We start from the raw sequence: 23,017 nt of genomic DNA on the forward strand, positions 1-23,017 counted from the left end.
AAATAATGGAAAAGTTTAAGTATAGTAGGAATTACAAAATGTGACCCAAAGACATGGAGTAAACAACTGTGATTGGAAAACAACCCTTTCTCGGTGGCAAGGTTACCACAGACTTTCAGTTTATAAAAAACACAGTTTCTGTGACCTGCAGTGAAGTGCGATAAAACAAGGTATGCCTGTGTCTGCCTTCAGTCTGTACCTGCGCAGTATTTCCACATGCTTCCCAGTTGTTTCCTAGCAAGCCAAATGCTAGTGGGTAGAGCTGCTCAGCTAACTCACACTTGGGAAGCACGGCCAGTGCCCAGCAGGGAGTACGGGCCTGCGCTCCCGAGCCTCCTAGCGCCCTCTCTCTGGGGCTGCTGCCATGTGTGTGGCTTAGGAAGCTCTCTGTGGTACCTCGGGAGAAGGCAGGCCCAGATGGGGTTTGATTACACTTGGGCTGAACGCGCATAGGTTTAACTAGTGTCCTGGATTCCGTGGAGCCTTTCTTCTGCCCGGTCAAGTAGTACAGGCTGCTCTGTAATTTGGCAAAAGAGAAGCGTCCATCCACTTTCATACTGTGTGGCAGGTAGCAGTGTGGCGCCCGCCAGGTCACAGCGCACGACTTGGCTTTGTACTGAGCCAGAGGTCAGAATCCCTATGTGGACTGCCTCACTGCGGGACCCGTTTCTGTTCGCTGACGACCCTCGGAAGTAAAAGAAGTTGTTTACTTCCTGGCTGTGTTTGGTCATCATTCCCGAGTGTGGTCCGTGGTGCTTTGTGTCTCAAGCACTCTGAACTGGAGCTTGTGGGACTCCAGGCACAGCCCAAGGGTAGCATCCCCCGAGAGATCCTGTCGGGGATGTGGGAGGGAGACGGGAGTAACTGGAAGCATATGGATAAAGCAGTTCGGCATTTCTTTTTGAACCTCTGTGGAGGTTAATACGGATCTGCTCAGTAGACAGTCAGCGATGGCCAGCTCGGCTTTAGGATACCCACCGATGGGGTCACCAGGCAGGGTCTCCTTGGCCTGTGTTTGGCTCGCCTTCCCATCCTTTCTCTGTGCAGCGCTGCTGCCCTGTTTGCTGATGGCAGCTCCCTGCCCCTCCCCGCTCTCACAGCCATGTTCCAGAAGTGGGGCAGCTACATCTGTGCGCAAAATCCTTCCCCACTTTGCTGCCGGGAGAGACCCTTGAGCACCTTGTGTATCTCCTTTATGTTGCAAAAGTGTTGTTTTCATGCCTGTTGCTGATTAGAAGCTGCAGGTCATCCGCGATGACAGCTGATAGCCAGAGAGGAAAGAGCCCAGGGAACAAATGCAGTCCTGTTGGAGGTTTCTGGTCACTCTGGCCAGTCGCGGCAGGGTTGGTTGGAGTAGGGACAGTCCTGTGCCTTCTGTACCCTGAACATCTCCCTGCTGAAGACCTGGAGTCACTAAATGTCATCACAAAAGGGGATGGTTCCTATCTGAGGTTGGAAGTATAATCGATTTTAAAGACTTTCATCTAAAATAATAACAGGGTTTAATCTGAAAGTTTATTGCCGTAAACCTGCAGCTTTTAGAAAACTTACAGGACGTGTCTACTGCCTTAAGAACAGAGAGCTTAATTTATGTAAGTCTCCCTTTCACCAACACCTGGGCCCATTCGCTCTTCACGTTTGGTTGACATTTAGAGTCCCGCTCTAGAGTCCGGTAGCTCTTGCACACTTGCCCTCAGGTGGAGAGGTGGTGGGGCCCATCGGAAGACACGGAGGTACCAAGGAGGGAGGGGCTGGTGGGGGCCTCTGCCCACAGCCCCTCTGAGCCTCTGCTCCGTGAGGGGTGTTCGTAGACGCTGCCAGACGGTCTCAGGCCCATGGTCTCGGGGCAGCCTGGAACAGGACACCAACCTGTCAGATGCTTGTGTTATCTGTTTCAGGCGTTCCTCAGTCATGACAAGTAATTGCTGGCTCCCACGACGTCCCAGCCCAGCCGAGTTACTGATTCCATATCTGTGTTTGTGGTGAATGCGCTCAGACTGAAATGATGGGAGATGCCTGACGGGGGATGGCGTGCCGTGGGAGTCGTCCGAGGAGCTGTGGTTCCAGGCTGCAGGCTGCTCTCAAGCCTGTGAGCCTGCTCCCTGGGTGTTGGGTCAAATTTTCTCTTGCTTCTCTTTCAGCCTTTGTTATTTTATGTGCCTGTCTTGAAGCAGTGCCTTCCCCCACCCCGACTCCGTTGGGACATTTTGCAAGTCAGCCATTTATATATTTAGTTGTTGATGTTGTTTATTTATCAAAGGCTGTTGTCCCCCAACTGTGGGCTTTAAGACGGCAGACGTTTCCTGGTCTCTTGTGTGAATGGCGACTCTTGATTCTGGTGTTGTCCAGCAGAACTTTCTGTGATGTTGGAAATGCACTCTGTGCTCTCCAGCCTGGTGGCTTCGAGCCACTGGCCTCGGCTGGTGCTTGTCACTTGGGTGCTGGCTGAGTGAACAAGTGGGTTTATAGAAAACAAAACCGTATAGTTTATAGGGTAGGTGACATTAACCTTGCAGAATAATTTGGGACAAATTTTGTTGCTGGAGAGGGAGAGGTAAGGATCCTCTTGCTCCTGAGGCCCCAGTCTTGTAGTTTCTTCGTGTCTGTCATCGCACAGGTGGTGTCCTGCTGGATTCTGGGCTGGCTCAGAGACTCTCATCCGAGTCAGCAGCGCCGTGCGCGTGTGGAAAGTGGAGCAGGGTGCTGGCTCACAAACGCAGGAACATAGCTGTTAGCAACCAGACGGGGCGTGGGTGTGGCAGATAGCACCCAGCACCCGTGCCAGCCCCTCCTTGTGTCCCTCACGTCCCCATGCCTCCCTCCCTCCCTCTGCCACCAGCTCCATTGCTCACCCACATGTGCTGTGCCCTCACACTGTTCCCTCAGAAACCCTTCCCACCGCTTTCTAGCTGGTCTGTCAACAGGCCTGAGGCCCTGGGCTTTGTGCGTGTCGGAGACAGCTCCCAGAGCTCCCCTTCCTTGATTTCCGCAACGGGCTGCGCTGTCAGGGGAAGTCAGAAGTCTGACTGAAATCCTTCCTGTCAAATGTTCTCTTACGTTGCTCAGGCTATTTCAGTTGGTAAAATAGTTTGGTTGGTGAACTCTTTCTAAAGAAGCTTAAGTATTGTAAGTACTATGGGTTTTTTTCTTTATAAGGATTTTATTTGTCAGGGAGAGAGTGGGAATGCTTGTGCACACAAAGCGGAGGAAGAAGCAGGCTCCTCGCTGAGCAGGGAGCCTGATGCGGGGCTCAGTCCCAGGACCCTGGGATCATGACCTGAGCTGAAGGCAGACACTTAACTGGCTGACCCACCTAGGTCCCCCTAAATACTATGGTTTTTTAAATGCCAAAGCTGTTAATGCCTGATTTGCCTCTCAAAGAGCTGACTCTCCTCTGCTGTCCATTGGGTAGCTTCTTCAGCTCCAGGGCCCTCCCTTTCCTGGCGGGTTGGGGCAGGTTGGTGTAGCATGTGTCCTAATCACGGCTCACTGTTGTCTTTATTCTGGATGGAATTCTGGGTAGGACCTGGCTGCCTCTGGAACTTGAATCTGAGGTCTAGCCCTGTCAGCTGGTGTTGGGTGCAGGGGGTTACTCACATCTGTTTCCGTGCTGGACCATGAAGCTGAGTAATGAGTTGCACTGCATCCTTGATGTTTTCAAAGTTGCCATCTTTTCTCCCTGAAACTGCTTTAATTTCCCACTTTGTGGCTCTGCTCACCCTCCCAGGGGAGGCGTGACCTTCAACTCTGAATCGCAGGTGGACCCAGGCCATGGACAGCTGAGCTTATCACACTAAGGTGCACACACCCCAGGAAACAGGATGCCTTAGTGTTGGCTTAAAAATGGCCCTTTGTGGATAGTGAAACTATGGAAAGAACCTAGATGTCCATCAACAGATGAATGGATAAAGAAGATGTGGTATATATATACACGACGGAATACTATGCAGCCATCAAAAGAAATGAAATCTTGCCATTTGTGATGACGTGGATAGAACTAGAGGGTATTATGCTTAGTGAAATAAGTCAATCAGAGAAAGACAACTATCATATGATCTCCCTGATATGAGGAAGTGGAGATGCAACGTGGGGGGTTTGGGGGGTAGGAAAAGAATAAATGAAACAAGATGGGATTGGGAGGGAGACAAACCATAAGAGACTCTTAATATCACAAAACAAACAGGGTTGCTGGGGGTTGGGGATAGGGAGAGGGTGGTGGGGTTGTGGACATTGGGGAGGCTATGTGCTATGGTGAGTGCTGTGAAGTGTGTAAACCTGGCGATTCACAGACCTACACTCCTGGGGCTAATAATACATTATATGTTACTTTTTTAAAAAATGACCCTCTGTGGGAGTCTGGGTGGCTCAGTCGTTGAGCGTCTGCCATCATTCAGCTCAGGTCATGATCCCAGGGTCCCGGGATTGAGTCTCTTGTCAGGCTCCCTGCTCAGGGAGGAGCCTGCTTCTCCCTCTGCCACTCCCCCTGCTTGTGCTCTCACTTTCTCTGACAAATTAATAACAAATGAAACCTTAATTTTTAAAAAAAAAAACCTTTTGTTCATTCAGATTTTACTTGACATTTTTTAAAGAGAGGAGGGCTGTCACTTGTTAACTGTTTAGAGTACATTTAAAACTTACGGCATTGAGTTGGGCATTGATGTATGTATGGACATCTCAGAGCAGATTTTCAGGTGACAGACTGGAAGGAAAAGTGTTTGTCCATTGCCACTGAGGCATGTGGAGAATTTGTGGTGAGGACTTCTCTAAATGTATCCTCCTGAGACAAGCGAAGTGACTTGCTACTGCACACCTAGGATACTCCCATTTTTGGAGGTCCTCAGAATCTCACCATGCTGTTGTTTGAGAAAATCCTTGTCAAGACATTCCTTCCTCTGTTAGTGTTTGAGAGTACATAAGATTAGTGGAAATTCAGATTTTGTCAGTCCAAACAAAGGTAGATGTTCTTGATTGGTTTTGGCCTAAAAGCATGATAGAGGTGTAACCCAGGACCCTAGAGGGTGTGTGGGGGGGAATAAACCAGGATGAGGTTAGTAGTCAAGGATCCTGGAGGGTGTGGAAGAGGGAGTAGCTTAGGACCCTCCAGGGAGTGGGGCAGGATAGGTTAACCTAGCACCCTATAAAGGGGAGGACAAAGCCTCGTAATGTAGGACCCTGGAGGAGAGGCTAACCCAGGCTCTGGAAGGAAGGAGATGGGCATGAAAGTCACCCTAGAGTAGAGAGAGATTTGGGGATAAGAACTAAGGGGCTGGGTTTGTCTGTACCCTGCCTTCTTCCTGCTCTAGCAGACCCCTGGGATTTGCCCCTGGCATGGGTACGCTGTGGAGAGCCATTCCTCTCTGCTGGCAGGACAGCAGAAACCAGCTGACCTGTGTGTGCCTGCAGGGAGGTGGGGGCAGGGAGTGGGGCGTGCTGAAAACCCACACAGTGCACCTTGGGTGCAAATGAGCTGGTAGCCTGACCATGGACTGGGATTCTGTTCACCATGTGTAAAATGTTGCTTTTGCTGTGCATGGAGTCCATCCTTCCCATGAGTAGTTCCTTACTGTTCATTAAAAAACCACAACAAAGGTCTGCTTTCAGCATTAGAAGCTTGGCTTCTAAAGTTTCAGCTGAAACTTTTCAGCATTAGAAACTCTACATTTCACTGCCTAGAGCATCTGTACCTCCACTGCTGCTCATTCTTTCAGTACTAGGAGGACTGTGCGTGGTCGTCTGCACTTCCACAGAAAAATCCCAATTGTTCCTTCAAATTCTTACTGAAATGTGTGGCTCCTTCCTTCCTTGCTTCCCTCCTTCTAGGCTGAACGTGAGCTTGTATGGAATGGCTCTGTGGAGGGGCACCTGGTCTGCTCAGTCTGTTAAGCATCTGGCTCTTGGTTTTGGCTCAGGTCTTGATCTCAGGGTCCTGGTATCGAGCCCCGCTTGTGATGCCCTCCTCAACAGGGAGTCTGCTTCTCCCTTTCCCTCTTCCCTTCCCCCCACTCATGGTTTCTTTCTCTCTCTCTCTCTCTCTCTCTCAAATAAATAAAATCTTTAAAAAAAAAAAGAAAGAATGGTTTTGTGGAAATGCCCTTTTTAACCTTGCCTCCTTGTATGGAGTTCTGCACATAACTGTCCTCACTGCATGCCCAGCCCTTTCAGGAGAGCAAAACCACACGTTATACATGCTTTAAATATTTGGTGTGTAAGAGGATCTATCAAAGAATGTGAGCATTCTCAGCACACTTCAGAAGTGACAGCTGTTAGAAGCTGTGTCCTTCGGATAGATCTTCAGAACAAAGTCTGCATGAAATGTGATTTATGTTGTCCACGTTTTAGGAATTTGTTCTTAAATTGAGTTTATGTTATTTATAGTACATATTATTCCTCAAAGGATTTAAAGAGGCTTATTTGAAATAATATATGAAGGAATAGGAAAAAAACTAAAGTTAAGACCAGGACAGAGGGCGCAGCACGGTATTCCTGCTCTGGTTTCGGCTTTAGGATGCTATGTGACCAGAGTTCCAAGGGAACATAGTCATTGCAGATTATTCTTATTGTCTTTGGGAGAAAGCTTAACAGTTATTCAAAAGAAAAGTATTTTCTGGCACTCTTGGTCTAAAACAGCATTTATGGTCGGCTTCATTAGTTGACTATTTGTAAACAAAACTTCCTGGAGGCAAGAGCGGAGGACTTAGGATCTTGGACTTCACATCCTATCTTCTGTCTCCCACTAGCTGTGTGACCTCAGGCAAGTTGCTTAACTTCTCTGGGCCTCATTTTCCTCATTTGTAATTCGAGGTGAGTGATACTTGCCTCATAGAAGTTGGTTGTGTATTAAATGAATTTATGACTTTAAAGGGCCATGAAGTGTCAGTGTAGGAAGGATTTTATAGGTGTCATAGTAGAATAATAAAATATGTCAGGATCTTCTTATTTCTGTTGAGAGCATAGATCTAGCTTCATTCAGCTGTTTGGTTTAACTCCTGAGTGATACTGATGGGGTCTGGGTTCAGGGCATATCATGTAACAATTCTTTCACCTCAATAAAATGGACAGAACAATCATCTCGTTCAAAGGATTCTTGTCAAGATTGAATAAAAGTTCACCCACAGTGTTTGACCCAGAGCTTGGCTGTTGTAAGTGTTCAACAACTGCAGCAGGCTTCCAGGGTTGGGATAAATTGATTAATATTTAATGTTACTTACTTAGACATTTATTTGGTCTTAATAGATTATTGAAGCAGATGATTAAGATTAAGTGATAAAATCTTAGTTCACGTTGGGATTATTTTGCAGGTACAAGGGACGGAAATGGATTTGGGTTACATGTAGAGTCCTGCTTAGTGGCAGTTGTACTTTTTATTTCCTCATTGAATTCCTTGACCATTTGAGGTTCATGTTTAATCCTCCCATGGAGATGGACAGTGAGTTTCTACAGAACTTGTAACGTGTCAGGAGTGTCCTGGCTACTCAGATTTGGTTCCTGCCTTGTTTTAAGCTCCATAGTAGCTCACTGGGAGCTGGGACCATGTGGAGGGGAGTCTGCGTTTTATGTGATGCTCAGTTGCCCCCTGTCTCCTGGTTACACAGATGCCCTCCCCTCCATCCTGGCTGCCCCAGGCCCTCCTGGGAACTTGTGGCAAAAGGAGAACACGATGCAGGGGCAGAACGGGTTAGGAGACTCATGGGGCATTTGGGCAGGGCTGGCTGCCCGCTCCTAAGGGTGCGGAGCCCGCCCAGCAGGGCTTTGTTCAAGGCTGGCAGAGCTGGAGGCTTCTCAGGGATTCATCTCCCAGTGCGGTAGTATTTTTCAGTAAGAATATAATCTTTCTCGTGTTTCATTTTACTCTTTACCTTGTTAAGGATTAGATCAAATACTGCCCGGCCTCTGTGGAGATGAAGGATTTATAGCTGTCGGCAAGTTGTTCTCTTGAACAGAAGCCCTCCCTTCCCCTCAGTGATGGAAGCAAATGCCTAACAAAGCAAGGCCAGGAGATTGGGCTTTTATAAATCTTGCTCCATTCCTAGAAGGTGGAACAGGGACCGTTGCCTAGCTTTTGTTTGGGGCTTGGTGCTGCTTTCATTCAGGCCCAGGACTTTGGGGCCAGCCTGTCAGTCAGCCCAGACTCAAAGACAGGAAAGCCAAACACAGCAGGGGGATGGGGGCCTCCCTCCTAACCACTTAACCTGTCTGTTGTCGGAAATCAAGCGAGAGGGGCTGCCATGCCCAGAAAGATTTTAAAAAATCATAAAATCCGCAATTACACTTTACCTTCTAGATAAAATAGCTGAGGCTCTTCCGGGATTGTGTGTGCGCTCTTTACTTTCCTTCTTTTTTACTGCTGAGTGGGGTTAGCCCAGCAGGCGTCCAGCTGAGGCTCAGACGTCGCTGCCTTTGGCACATCTAGTGGTTTCCATCTTGGTTGCAGCTAGGGGGCATTTATGAGAATCCTGCTCATTACTAACTTTGCTCTTTTTAATCTTCTTCTCATTTTTATAAAAGGTGGAAAAGCCAATATATTAGGAAATAGTTCACCAGCAAAGGTCAGTGTGGAAGCAATGCAGAGCCACTTTGTCCCTGTCATGCTTGAGGCCCTCTCGGCCAGCGGGACTGCCCCTCTGCAGGTGTAGACTCTTCTCACACGCCCACTTTGGGCCTGGGAGGGCCGTGTGGATGCTCAGTGTGGGACGAATGTAGGAAAAGGTGGCTTTCTGGAAGTGGGAACCACCTCTCTGTGCACAGACCTGTCCCCCTTCTCTCAAAGTCTCTAAATTAGGGACGGAAGCATCCAAGGGGGCGGGGGAATGATTATCCATTGTTCAGGCCCTAGAGCTGGCCATCCTGCACCTGTGTACTTGAGGGACAGAGCTGCCATAAAATGTTATGAACAGCCCCGTTCACAGAATGACTGAGTTCTGGCAAGTTGACAGGGGAGTTTTTGTAAGTCACACGTCTGCCCAGAGAACTTTAATGTGTCAAGGATTCCTGCAAATGATCTGGTTTCCAGAGAACCATATCTGATGTCTTCAATAAGTTGGTGTTACTGGGAGTAAATGGGGTTTTCTTAAAATGAACATCTGTGGTGACAAATCTCACGCTCCGAAGACAGGACAGTATTGCCGAGGTACAATTATTCAGGATCGTCAGAGGAAATTTGCTTTCATGGGAATTTCATTAGAAAAATGCCATCTTGTTAAAGAATTTGCAAGTAAATGAATTTGTGTTTGGTTTGAGTCAGAGAAAGTGCCATGTATTTACATTGAGTTTTAGCGTCTCTTTTTGCCTTTGTCTCTGGACTCCGTTGGCCAGAAGACAGGCAGCGCTCCTCTGCCAGGGCGTCTGCTGCTCCTGCCCTCCTCCCCTCACTGCTTCTCTCTGGCCAGACGGAGTCCACTGACCCTCGTCGGAGCCAGGATCGGCTCGGAGGTCAGCCTTTCCCACAGAGTCATTGGCATTTCTGAACAGAGTCCTGCCTGACCTTGTTTGCTTAAGCCCGTAGTTGACTAGTTGACCATTCTTCAGTCTTGATTGTCTCGGAAGACGATGGCCTTCCCTCGAAGGCTGCTAGAGCTTAAGGTGCCCTCTAACCTCAGGGGTCTTGATGAGGCCAAAACTCTTCACTCAGAGTAGAAAAAGGGACATGCAGGTCCTGCTGGTCTCCGTCACTGGAAGATGCGAGCCCCTCATTAGGACTGTGTGTGCAGAACGTGGGCCGTGTCAGGTCTGAGCAGGTTCAGGGACGCGGCCTAACAGCCTGTGCTCACTGGTGCTTTCTCCTCAGAAGTTGTCCCTCACAAGGACACAGGGGCCTGGCTGGAGAGGAAGAGACTGGAGTCCAGCCCCGCCGCCAGGCCTGCGGGGGGCGCTCTCATCTCCTCAGCTGCTCCGGCTTCAGGCTTCTCTGGCGCCTCCGTGAAGCATGTGGCCTATTCTTAGGTGGCGCTGGGCTTTCTGATGGGCTGCTGTGGCAAAGATTCAGTAGCAGCTGCACCAGAAGTCCTGACTTAAGGCCCTGTTTCAACAGGGTTGGGGCTTGTTTACCAGACACGAGATAATGGAATGCGAGTGAGCTGCTTCAGAACTCCTCAGTGCCAGGGCCCCGAGTTTGCTCCTTCCCAGGGTGTCCTGTGTATCTGCTGGCCATGACCCTGCCTCAGGCATGCGTGTGGATTCCTTTGTTCCTCCTGTCCTTGCTGTGGTCACTGCAGCCAGAGGGGGGCGAAGAGGATCCCTGCCTGGAGGGGGGTTGCAGAGGGGCAGCAGGTCCAGGGGGTAGCTCGCCGCCTGGATCTCCCACCTCGCCAGCCACTCCGTGGTCATGTTCCGATTCATCCACAAAGCTCACATACGTGCCCCAAGGCTCCTGTTCTTCAGGAGTTAACACTGATGCCCGGGTAGGAAGGGACTGTGAGGGACGTGCCGGGGGACCGCCAGGGCCAGGACGCGCTGGTTTAGATTGTGTGATATAGACAGGATCACCTTCACCACTGGTTTTCAAACCCAGTGCATTGGTATGTAAAACTATTTAAATACTGTTCTGTTTATGCTATTTATTTATAATTTACTTACATGATGAATGGCTGTGAGCCTCTTTGTGTAACACACATAGGAAAGGCACCAGCCTTCAAGACCCCGCAGTACCTTCCCCCTCTCCATCCTGAGAAAGTCAGCAGTGCAGAGGACAACTGTCGTTAAACGTGGCTCTTTTTGTAATTGTCAGAAATGCTCTGGCTAATGACAGGAGAGCATTATTGAGATCGCCCCATGACAGGCTGCTCTGGGGATGCATCCCCTGCCTGGGGGACTTGGGCCGGGAGCGAGGTGAGTGCTCACTCCCTTTTGGAAGGAGAGAGAGGGCTTGCTCTCCCCACCAGCTTCCTCAGCCTGACCTTCACATCCTCAGGGCCCCGGGGGTAGGACAGCCTGGCACATCTGCTCACGAGTCCCGCCACCTTCCTCACTTTGCTGGCGCATGAGGTCCCTGGGACAGCGCGGAGCTCAGGTATCTGCCTGGCGGACATGGCCCCTCTGTGTGAAGAGGCGAAGTTGCTGGCCCGCTGCACCTGTGTCCCTGGAGACGTCCTGAGGGGACGTCTTTGTTTCTCATAGGAACTGCTCTTTGTCACGGGGAGATTAGGCCCAGACGTCAGGTTTCCATCCCTGGGTGTGTGTGGCTCCTGGGCCCCGAGCTGTGGCCAGGCTGACTGGGGCTGGATTAGGTACGGCCGTCTGCGCTCAGAGGGTCTGAGGAGGACAGGGACAGAGATGTGTGTGTGGAAGGAAGGACCTGTGAACACGTGGCTCCCCTGGGCCTCACTCCTGTGGGTGCCCAGGAGAGCAGGGCACAGACCCTGGGTGGGCGGCAGAGCCAGGCCGCCCTGTGAGAGGAGGAGCACAGCGGGGGTGGGGCTCTATTGCTGCGCCGTAGGCCCCCTCACCCTGGGGTTCTGTAGTGTGGTGTTTCCTTAAACTGCTGACGTGCTGGTGAGATTGGCCCGTGTGTGGCCTTCAGCTGCATATCGTTGGTCATTGCTGTGTGGCCTTCCCCTGGTGGACGGGACCATCGTTTGTTGATGCATCCCACTCCTGATGGCCACGCGGTTGCTTCCGGTTTGGGGCAGCTGCGAGGACGTCCCTCAGTGCGCGACAGGGCATCCCCAGGCACACGTCTCCCGGTGGGGCTGCCGTGGGATGGACTAGGTGGGTCTTCAGCCAGAGGTCTGAGAGCGCGTCCCGGTCCTCAGTTCGCTGGACGGCTCAGGAAGCTGCGCACTGCTCATGAGTTCGTTGGCATTTGGACTTTACCTTTTGTGAACAGCCTAGTCCTGTGTTTTCCTGATTTCATCCTAACATGTCTTACTGATTTGTAGGAACACTCCCATCTATTCTGGAAGTTGGAAATGTGTCAGTGTGAGGCTGTATTTAAAAACAAAGTTGTCACAGGCCGGCAACAGGAAGAGAGCCTCTCCTGTAGGTGCTCCCTCCTGTGGCCTCACTGTCCCACCACAGCCCCTTCCTGTCCTTTACTCACTGACACGTGTCCTCCTGGCTTGGGATTGTCCTCCAAATTGACCACTGTCCTCTCCTCTAGATGATGATTCATGAGACATAGCAGTGGACCCTCTTCAATGAAACCCCTCTTTTTACCACACCCTATCAGGAATCATGACCTGGGGGGTCATGGGGCACAGTCACTCATGTGGGGGTCCCATGAGAACCTTTTCGATGTGTTCTCTTTCCTTCCATACTGTTCTTGTTTTATCCTTGGCTGACCTCCCCAGAACACGCATGCTGCCATCAGCATCAACCAGGGTCACTCACTCAGAATCTCCCTGGGCCGGTCACCCGAGCACTCAAGAAAACCTACGATCCGACCCTCTTCTCTTGCTTTCTTGACAGTCTTAATCCAGAATCTTGACTAGTTACAGAGCTTTTCAACTCCATAAAGACAGGATGATTTGATATGCCCTTGGCTCCCTCAGTAATTACTAGTTCTTGTTGATTGAAATGTATGCCTCTGGGGCACCTGGGTCGCTCAGTGGGTTAAAGCCTCTGCCTTAGGCTCAGGTTGTGATCCCAGAGTCCTGGAATCGAGCCCTGCATCAGGCTCTCTGCTCAGCAGGGAGCCTGCTTCCTCCTTTCTCTCTGCCTCCTTCTCTTCCTGCTTGTGATCTCCGTCTGTCAAATAAATAAATAAAATCTTTAAAAAAAAAAAAAAAGAAAAAAATGTATGCCTCTAAGGGAAGAGGCTGGACTGGGTAACACACTGATCTGTGTGTGTGTGTTGCACTATATTCTGGTTCTCTCTTGCTATGGGGAGAAAACAAACAAAACTAAAAAACAAAGTAAAACAGTAAAACAAAAGCATAGTGGCTCTTGAATCCACAGTGTGGCCTGGGCTTGGCAGGGAAGGATTCCCTCTGTTCACCTGCTTTACCTGGTGGAGCTAGACTCAGGATCCGTTGCCAGGACGGCGCACACACACGCTTGCCGGGTTGTTGCTCGCTGTCTGCTCAGAGCTCACCTGGGACTGTCAGGCACACACAGGCCTAGGTTCCTCTCCCTGTGAGTGACACTGCGGGGCACTTGGGCTTCCTCTGGCCATGGCAGCTGGGTTCTGAGAATGAGTGTTTGGAGACGTGGACGTTGCCCGTCTCAGGACGTGGCTCAGATGCCGGCATGCTGTCGTTTCTTCTGTGTTCCTTTGTCACAGAGCCCAGCCAGGTTCAGAGGCGGGGGGGAGGGTGCACAGCCGTCTTCCTGTCAGTGGGAGGATGACGGGAGAACTTGGGGCCACCCCGCACTAACAGACTCCCCCTCTCCTGTGACCTTCCTCTAGCCCTGACTGCCGCTGCTGGAAGAGGCAAGCTGGAGGTGTGCGAGCTGCTGCTGGAGCACGGAGCGGCTGTGTCCCGGACCAACAGGAGAGGGGTCCCACCTTTGTTCTGTGCGGCACGCCAGGGGCACTGGCAGGTACCTGGTGGGCCCATGGAGGCCGCAGAAGCAGCGGGTGGGATAGAGTTCACTGTGGCCCGTCTCCCCTGAGCCCTGGGTTTTTCACATACTTGGCTTCTGCTTGTGCTGTCAGGTCTTGATAACCATAAACGTTTGACAAGCAAGCACAGTCCGCCATTGTAGGCTGGTAACCAGGAGCTAGGCCGCGGCCGGGGGAGACCCGCAGCTGCTTCCTTTCACCCTGCGAGGGAGAGCGGAATGGGTGCACCCTGTCACCATAATAGAGGACTAGCCGTGACAGCTGTTGTCCCGACTGTGTGACCTACTCATCTGGCATACTTGGAAGAAGAGTGGTTCTCTTGTGCTCTTTAGAGAAGGAAGCATTTTCTCTCTGGTCTAGCACTGTGATTCAGGCTGGTTTTATCTCGTCTCTTCTGGTCTCTTCTCTTTCTTTTTTCAAGATTTCCTTATTTATTACAAAGAGAGAGGGGACAGAAGCATGAGGGGCAGGGAGAGGGAGAGAATCTCAAGCTGACTTCCTGCTGAGCACAGAGCCTGATGTGGGGCTGAAAGCCCCATAAGCTGGATCCCCATGAGCTCATGACCTAAATGGAAACCAAGTGGTGCTTAACAGATTGCACCACCCAGATGCCCCATCAGGCTGGTTTCTTTGACTAGGAGTGACTTGTTGTTGCCTTAATTCAGAGGACCAGGGATCTTTGGGAACAGCATTTCGGTCATTTATTCATTTTGTAAACAGCGGCCATGGTTGGCATCAGGTTCCACACAAGCTGCAAGCAAATGGATCCTACCGTGTGCATTATAGGAAGAATTTTCTAGATCCAATTTTGCATCATGGAATCATGTCACTCCTTGTTCGTCCCATTGTTAGGAGCTGCAAGTGTTCCCCACCAAGATTTTGGCTTTTCAGTTCCATTTCCAAGAGTTTGGTCTGTACCATCTTCTCCCTATCATCCTCACAACTTCTCTGTGCTGCCCTTGCTCATCCTGTCTCTGGGTCTCAGACTTCCTAAATCATGGGCAAGTTTGGAAAGCACAGGTCAGTGTTTGAGGAACAGGAAAGCATGGGGAATATGCTGCCTTTTGTTGCTCTCCGCGTGTAACAGACACTGTGCCAGGGGGTGGGGGACTCCAGCCCACCCCCTCCGTAAAGCCCCTCCCACTGGGATGGTAGTTGCATGAGAAGCCTCTGGTTTTTTGTTTTTGTTCCCCAGCCTTATCACCGTGCACTGATTGAAGGCACAGTTCTGAGGCTGGGAATGTCTTCAGGAAACTTTGCTAAAAATTGCCTGCTATGAAGGTCAAGCCCCTGAGGCTTAGAAAAGCAGGTTGCTTGGGGGTATGGTGGGTGACCGCTTTCCTGAGAGCTTGTGTCTCCTACCAGAGTGTAGCTGGTGGGAATGACCTTCGCCCTCTCCTTCAGTTCTCCAGTCTCCCCTATGCCCTGTTGTGGCTATCTGGTCATTGCTTGATTGCCATCGGGATCTCCCCTTCTCCCTGTTACTGTTCGTGCCTTGTATGTACGTGTCCATAGGCATAGTAATGAATTGAACCTGTCAAAAAAAAGAGTATATATTTGCAAGAAGATTCTGTTCAAAGGAATACAATGGAAAGATTGCACAGGCCCTACAAATCACACAACTTTGAGAGGCATTTGAAGAAGATAAACCTTTGTTACTTTTTTTTTTTTTTAAGATTTTATTTATTTATTTGACAGAGATCACAAGTAGGCAGAGAAACAGGCAGAGAGAAAGGAGGAAGCAGGCTCCCTGCTGAGCAGAAAGCCCGATGCGGGGCTCGATCCCAGGACCCTGGGATCATGACCTGAGCCTAAGGCAGAGGCTTTAACCCACTGAGCCACCCAGGCGCCCCTCCTTTGCTACTTTTAAGTGTAGAAAAATCTGCCTGGGTAGAGAGCATGGAGCAGGGAGATTATAATTCCAAGCGTTTCTTTCAGATTGTTAGACTGCTTTTGGACCGCGGCTGTGACGTGAGCCTAAGTGACAAGCAGGGCCGGACGCCCCTCATGGTGGCCGCTTGTGAAGGACACTTGAGCACCGTGGAATTTCTCCTTTCAAAAGGTAGCAGCGCGGGAGTCCCTGCAAGGTTTCTTCCAGAAGGACAAAACAAAGAGCTTTGGCAGACCCACTGACCGTACTCTGATTCAAGTTTGCAAAGTGTTTTTGTTACGGACATTTTTTATCTGCACATAAGTAGAAAGACTGGGCAGTGAATGTCGTGCCCATTTCTCAGCTTCCACAGCTGTGATCATTTCGCCGGCTTCAGATTTCAGAGGCCTGATTGCCGCCCGTCAGTGCAGGTGTGAGTCTGTTTGCTTCTGGGCTTTGTGTCACAAGTTCATGTTCTGTGAATGCACTGTTCCTGCAGGTGCCGCACTTTCTTCTCTGGACAAAGAGGGGCTGTCGGCCTTAAGCTGGGCTTGTCTGAAAGGTCACAGAGCAGTGGTCCAGTTCCTGGTTGAGGAAGGAGCCGAGATAGATCAGACGGACAAGAACGGCCGCACTCCCTTGGACCTGGCCGCCTTCTACGGTGACGCGGAGACGGTAGGTCCGGCAGGTGGTCCCGCTGTCCCGCCGCACACAGAAACCATGCTCGGAGTCGAACCGGTCCCCGCGTGTGTGTGAGACCGTGTCTGCATGTGGTCAGCGTGTGCAGGCATGCTGTGGGGTTGCTTTCATTGTTCTCTTATTCTGTGACATGCAGTCTGTTCCAGATGTTAGTAAAGATTTTAATAGACTCTTAAAATCTTCAAAATACTCAATTACACACCGTCTCCAGTAGACGCACAATTAAAATGTATACACACGTGCGTACGTAGTTTTATTTTCTTTCAGTAACCCATATAAATAGAATTCCTGTACAGAGCATTTCAAAATCGCTTTTTTATTTATATGAGAAATTACCAATCACATAGTTATCTGGTTTGTTTTTAAATGGATGTACCATTGTCTAGAAATAATAGTAAATGCTTAGGGCACTATCTTGATCTCTTTGCCAGGTGTCCAAGTCTAACGGAGATAAGAAAGGACAAAACGTTAATAAGCTAAGAACTGCAAAATGTCTCTCAGGGCAGAAAACCATGTCTTTGTCAGGTTCCACGTCCCAGTCACTGAGCAGGTGTTAAAGGAATGTTCGGCTCCTTGAGAGTTACCACTTCTGAAGCATTAAGTATGTCTCATGTTCTCATGTGCACATTAGCCAGAGAGATCCTGGGTTGCTGGAGGCAGTGGAGCTTGGAGCAGAAGCTGTCCTCATCCTGCATATCTGTGCCTTAATGCTTTTAGGAGGCATTGATGTTGGCATTCAATGGTCTCAAATTCCTGGACAGTGTAAATTGTACTTAATGTCGATATTCAAAAACAGTTGAGTAACTAAATCTCCCACATCCACAGTTTTATGTTTCAGCTTTTATCACCTTACCAAATCCTAGTTTATCAGTATTAGGGAAGTGTGAAGCACTTAGCATTCTAGTGTAATTTTTTTTTTCCATTGTGATTAAAAAACGCACAACATAAAATTTACCATCTTAAGCCATTTCTAAGCAAAGAGTTCAGTAGTGTACCTACCTTCACATTCCTGTGCAGCCAACATCCACACTTATCTCCGTAACCTGAAACACTGTATCCACTCAACGAGGCGTCGGTTCTCTCCTCCTGCAGCCGCGGGCAGCCACCGTTCTGCTTTGTTTCCGTGAATGGGCTCCTGTCCTACCTCATCTATGTGGAGTCCTAGAGTAGTTGTCCCTCAGTGACCGGCTGCCTTCACAAAGCATCATGCCTTCAGGGTTCATCCATGTTGCAGCCTATAACAGGATTTCCTTCCTTTTTAAGGCTGACTAACATCCCGTCATGCGGTTCTGTCACATTGTATTAATCAGTTCATCTGTCCATGAATGCTTGTATTGCTTCCAGCTCTCGGCTGTTTTGAATAGTGTGTGTACTTGTGAACATGGGCTTTCAGATATCTCCTCCAGGTCCTGTAAATTCTTCCAGATCTAAGTGTATTCTTTGGGATGTATACCCGGAAGTGGGATGGCTTGTTCTAGTGATAGTCCCGTTTTTAATTTTTTGAGGAAATTCCATACTGTGTCTAGAGGGATCACACTAGTTTACATTCCCACCAGCAGTGCACAAGTGTTCCTGTTTCTTCACATCCTCTCCAACACTTAAAATTTTGTTTTCCTTCTTTTTGTTAGCTGCCATCCTAATAGTGTGAGGTGATAATCTTGTGGTTTTCATCTGCATTTCCCTAATGACCAGTGATGTTGAGTATCTCTCAGATGCTTGGTGGCCATTTGTATCTCATCTTTAGAGAAATGTCTAGTCATGTCCTTTGTCCTTTTTTAAAAAAAATTGGGTTATTTGGTTTTTTTGTTGTTGAGTTGTAGAAGCTCTTTATATATTATGGAAATTAATCCAGTGTCATTTTGAGCAGCTGGTGGACTATCAGATTCACACGACAAGTTAAGTTGGCTACAGACTTCTTTTCTACTGACTAGAACAATTTGAGAAGCCAGAATGGCTTTTACCTCTGTGATCTATGTCCAGGTGACTGCTGTCATACCACATCAAATCTGTCTATGTAGCACGGTCTCAAAACTTGCTCCTTTACATTCCCGGTATTTGAGTCTTTTTCCTAAGTCTTAAAGTGAGTTGTAATTGAGTTTATCTGATCTTGAGCTTCTCTAGCTTGCGGGGCCGCAGGCAGTGTGGATCTCATGTTTCTGAGATACCACTGCCGTGGGCTACCAGCCCATGGGCGGTTTGCTGACGTCTGCCTCCTCAGTAACTGGAGATGAAAGGAGGATTGTGGCCATCTCTGTGGCTGGGAAGTGGACGTGCGTGTACTCCTCTGCGGAGTGCGGGTGCATGTACATAGCGTGTCCCTCCTTAGGAGTGTTCACCCGCCTTCCTCCTTGCCAGTGGCAGACTGGATTGTAGCTCCTGTTTCCTGTCTGCTTGGTTTCCGTTAGGGTCCTTAATGGGCAGAGGTAGGGAAGTCACAGTAAAGCTCAGACTGCCAGCCCCTCCCCAAGAGGCAGAGGTGGGTGGGCGCGGCCCTTTTGCCACCAGCAAGTGGCACCGGCCACCGCTCAGGGCTCTGTCTTTCCCACCGCAGGTGCTGTATCTGGTCGAGAAGGGAGCCGTGATCGAGCACGTGGACCACAGCGGCATGCGCCCCCTGGACAGAGCCATTGGTTGTCGAAACACATCCGTAGTGGTTACACTGCTGAGAAAAGGAGCCAAATTAGGTCAGTAAACCCCTTGTTTCAGCAGCAGGAGAGGGAGGTGTGCTCCGGACCCTAGCGTATGGCAGGGATAATAAAGACTTAACCTGCTCCTATGTTAGGAAGTAAGATGTCAGGTGCTTAGAGACTTTATTTTTTCTTCCTTTACTTTAAGGCTCATTTAATCACAGTTATCCAAAATGTTTAAATAGCTTATAACATCATCACTGTAGTGTGGGCCGAGAGCAGAAACCAGTGTTGAAAAGCAGTCTAGAATTGAGGGTGTTAGGGATGTCCAGGGGCTGTGGTGGGGAGTGGTTCCATTCATCTCTCGGGGGGATGCTGGGTATCATGGTTAGGAAAGCTCACAGGTGCCTCTGCTGAGCCTCTGAGTTTGAGAACCTCCGTCGGGAGTCATCCTAGTCCATCGGGTAGGGCGGGGCAGCCCCAACAGTTTCTGTGAAGGAAGTCACAGAATTTACTGGGAACAGGATGGAGGGGGTCACTTGAGGACACTAAGGGGGCAGAGGGGTCTCTGTAGGGAGAGCCCCTTCTGTGTGGTTGCCCTGAACATGACCCACCACCCAGAATGTGTGGGTGTGGGGCCACCAGAACAGGGCTTTTGTAGTTTAGTGTGCCAGAACTTTGCCCAGCGGTGGTTGTGACGAGGGGACTCTGGCGAAGAGGAGAAGGTCAGCGGATATTACTAAGCAGTTCACTGTCTCCGGAATTATTCTGAGCTGTTTCTAGTTTCAGCTTCTTTCATCCTCACCTGCCCTCTCACTAGGTAGTGATAATCCCCTCATGTTACAGAGGAGGAAACCGAGGCACAGCGGGGGCAGATCGCTTCCCTGAGGCCGTAGTGCCCGGCAGAGCCCATGTTCGAAGCTGAGTGCTGTGGCTCCTGACCTGGCTCCTCCGTAAGCCACATTGCCTGCCTGTGCTCAGGAGCAGGGATGCGCGGGAGCGGGGCTGTGGGCCGCAGAGGCGCGAGCCTGGCCAGAGCCGGCCTGCTGGGCGGCCGCAGTACACAGGCTGCTGAGGGCACACGCCTGCACTCGCCAGCCACTTCCCTGCAGGAAGCGGAGGAGATTATTCAGAAGCCGTGTTTAATTGATCCTCCCCAAATTCCCCATGGGAACAGGGTCAGGGAGATGGGCACAGCTGCTCTGATGCCCCCGTTCCCGGCACTCCATTTTCATCAGGGTAACAGCCTCCCTCCCGGGTGCTTCCTTCAGCGTGAGGCAGGTCCGAAGGGAGACCCACTCCCCAGGGCCAGCCCGTGTCCCCTTCATTTTACCATTGCCTGGAGGCTGTGGACACACCGTGCTGCTGTCCGTGACCTTCACTGTGGCGCTGCCTCAGAAGCTGTGACCTCCTTTCCTCCCAGAGCACTGACATGTGTCTAAATGCGTCTTTGTTTTGCAGGAAATGCTGCCTGGGCAATGGCCACTTCCAAGCCTGATATTTTGATTATACTTTTACAGAAGTTGATGGAGGAAGGAAACATGATGTACAAAGTAAGTGGTATTGGCCTTTTCTAGGATGTGATGGCCTGCGAGTGGTCTCTTAGCCTGCACACCACACCAGTTCAGGAGCCACAGCCCGGCTTCAGGAGCCACTTGCAAGGCCCGGGGCCCAGGCTTTTGTGCCTTAACAGCAGGACCTTCAGGGAGAAGGCCCCTCTCTGTGTGCGAACTGTTCCCTCGGAAGGAGTCCTTGCGGCTGTGACTCAGCCTGAAGCCTTGGTGTGAAGGCACAGTGGCTCCCAGCGGGAGGTCCCTTAGCACACTGCATGGGGACACACGTGAGAAAGGGACACTCAAGAGACAGCTTCAGAAAAAAAGGATCATTAAATCTCCTGAGACTCTATTACTTTAGTTTTAATAGCCATAAGCTTCTGCCATTTGAAATGGTTTCTAGAGATGTTTTCACTTGATAGGGAGCATATAATACTGTTACTCAGGAGACTGACTTAATTTTTCCCCCATTTTCCCTTGAAAATGGAAATATAAAGACTTATAATTTAAAAGTAAAAATTTTAAATAAAATTTAAAGTAAAATTTCCAAAATAAGACATCAGCTTAGATAGGAGGCCAGCGGACTTTTCCTGTAAAGGGCCAGACAGTAACTGTCTTAGGCTCTGCTGTGTGGTGTCTGTCACCGCTCTCCAGTTTCGCTGGTGTGGCAGGAAAGCAGCCACAGGTGACACATGAGCAAATGGGCGTGGCCATGGCCCAGTCAGACTGTGTTTGTAAATGTGGGTGGCAGGCCATATTTGGCCTGGGAGCTGTAGCTGGCCCATCCTTGGCTTAGATAGATGCGGTAGGCCATTTATGTGGAGCGCTGCTCTTTCCAGGTCTGTGATTAGACAAAATTAAATGTTTTGAAAACAAACAAAAAACGGCATTATGAGCATTTTAATCCTTTTATCATGAGGCTGCTGCACAGGCTACGTTTAGTTTTTCCCTTTTCTTTTTTAATAATAACAAATAAGTAGGCTTCTAGCACAGCCCAGCAGGGTTCCTGCCTTGGAATCCTTTTGAAATTGAGTTCAGAGTGTGTGTTGTGGCTTTGAAGTGGTTTTAATATGAATTTTGGTAGGCAATTATGTTAGAACTATCAAGCCATTTTCAACAGACTTCATACCTGCTGCGCTGTGGAACTGCCTGAGCAAATGGATTTCTTTAGCCTTGAAAATGACGTGCGGCGCTGTTCGATTTTTAAAGCCCGTAGTTTAGTTCCTCTTCAAAGAAAAATTATGATTCTGCAGCAAGCTCTAAGCTTCTCCACAAGACTGTACTTGCCTTGAGAACTGCATCATTTCTTCATCTGATTTCTATTACACTTAGCATTAAAACATCTCTAGACGAGGATAATTTCAGAGATGGTTTTCAAAAATGTATAATGGAGGGGCACCTGGGTGGCTCAGTCCGGGAAGCCTCCAGTTCCTGATTTTGGCTCAGGTCATGATCTTGGGGGTTATGAAATCCAGCCCAGCTGAGCTGGGCGTGGAACCTGCTTAAGATTCTCTTGCCCTCCCCCCACCCCCGCGTGTGTGTCCTCTCTCTCTCTCTTTCTCTGAAAATAATAATAAAAATATATATAACAGGATAATCTGATCTGTTAAGATTGATAGTCTCAATTTGGCAATGTACAGGCTGCTTCGTAGAAAACCAGCTTGTGTCTTCCTGCATGAGGCCGGAAGCTGCCGGAGCCTGTGTGGACCGTGAGGCCGGTTCATGGCAGCTGGTTCGCAGCACCCGCAGCAGGACCCTCCCATGTGTTCTGATGGTTTCTGTGATGGGGGGAGAGCCTTGCCAGGGTCTTCAGGTTGTGGGAGCCTATTCGACTTGGAGCATCTGAAAAAGGATCAATTTCTGTGCTTTTTGATTCCTAGAAAGGGAAGATGAAAGAGGCAGCCCAGAGGTACCAGTATGCCTTAAGGAAGTTTCCCCGGGAAGGATTTGGAGAGGATATGAGGCCATTCAATGAATTAAGAGTTTCTCTCTATCTCAGTTTGTCTCGCTGCCGGAGAAAAACAAATGTAAGCTGTGGGCCCTTAGTTTGTTCTTTTAGTAGTAGAAGTGTTGGCTCGCGGTGAGCGCCAACCCTGCACAGGCCAAGGCATGGGTGTCCTGTGGGATTTGTTCGCTCATCTCCGTGAACTTGGCGCGTGGGGAGCTGCTTCTCTTGGGTGGTTGTCATGTGAGCTCTGTCACGGCCCTCCTCTCAAGGTGCTGAGAGAATGCTCTGGAGGGCACTGTCCTCTGCCTCAGCAGTGAGAGGCCACCAGACTGCCGCCCCGCCCATTCCCGGCTGGGTATGGCCAACATGCTCACGGGCAGCGCTCTCCCGATGCAGAAGGGAAGGATGTGTCTAGTGGTTATTGCGTTTGCCCAGAGGCTATACCAGTAACTGGTTAACTTGTAATTAGTAGTAGTTACTTCATAGTTAATTTGTAACTAGTAACTAGTGGACTTGTTTCAGTACTTCTTTCTCCGACTTTTTTTTTTTTTTTTTTACTTCCTCTTCTTACCACCAAATTGTTGACCTGCCTGTTTCTGTGTCTGCATTTCGGGCGCCTCACTGTGTCAGTGGGGGCGTCTCTGCTCCTCCCTGAGTCTGCCCCTGGGTGTGCAGCTCCCGTCCACGCTCACCTGCCAGTGCACGGCTTCTACTGCTGTTTACTCCATCTTGTATCATTAATTTTTGTTTCTCTACTGAATGCTTCTCTTAAGATACTAATAAGCTTTAAATATCTCCCTACTTTAAAACAAGAGAAATAAA

At 49.6% G+C, this 23,017-nt stretch overlaps 1 protein-coding gene across 10 annotated transcripts in view; it reads left to right on the plus strand.

Annotated features, from left to right (window-relative positions):
• TANC1 (tetratricopeptide repeat, ankyrin repeat and coiled-coil containing 1) overlaps positions 1-23,017 on the plus strand; it is a 235,339-nt gene that overhangs the window by 208,135 nt on the left and 4,187 nt on the right. For all 10 annotated transcript variants that reach the window (XM_044242126.1, XM_044242124.1, XM_044242121.1 and 7 more), the window contains 6 exons: positions 13,343-13,476; positions 15,437-15,560; positions 15,868-16,043; positions 18,619-18,751; positions 20,156-20,247; positions 22,128-22,274. In XM_044242126.1, the coding sequence (XP_044098061.1) occupies positions 13,343-13,476; positions 15,437-15,560; positions 15,868-16,043; positions 18,619-18,751; positions 20,156-20,247; positions 22,128-22,274 (806 nt within the window). The remainder of the gene's footprint in view (positions 1-13,342; positions 13,477-15,436; positions 15,561-15,867; positions 16,044-18,618; positions 18,752-20,155; positions 20,248-22,127; positions 22,275-23,017) is intronic.

This window comes from Neovison vison, chromosome 3 (assembly GCF_020171115.1).
Source record: "Neovison vison isolate M4711 chromosome 3, ASM_NN_V1, whole genome shotgun sequence".
In the NCBI taxonomy this organism is placed as follows: domain Eukaryota; kingdom Metazoa; phylum Chordata; class Mammalia; order Carnivora; family Mustelidae; genus Neogale; species Neogale vison.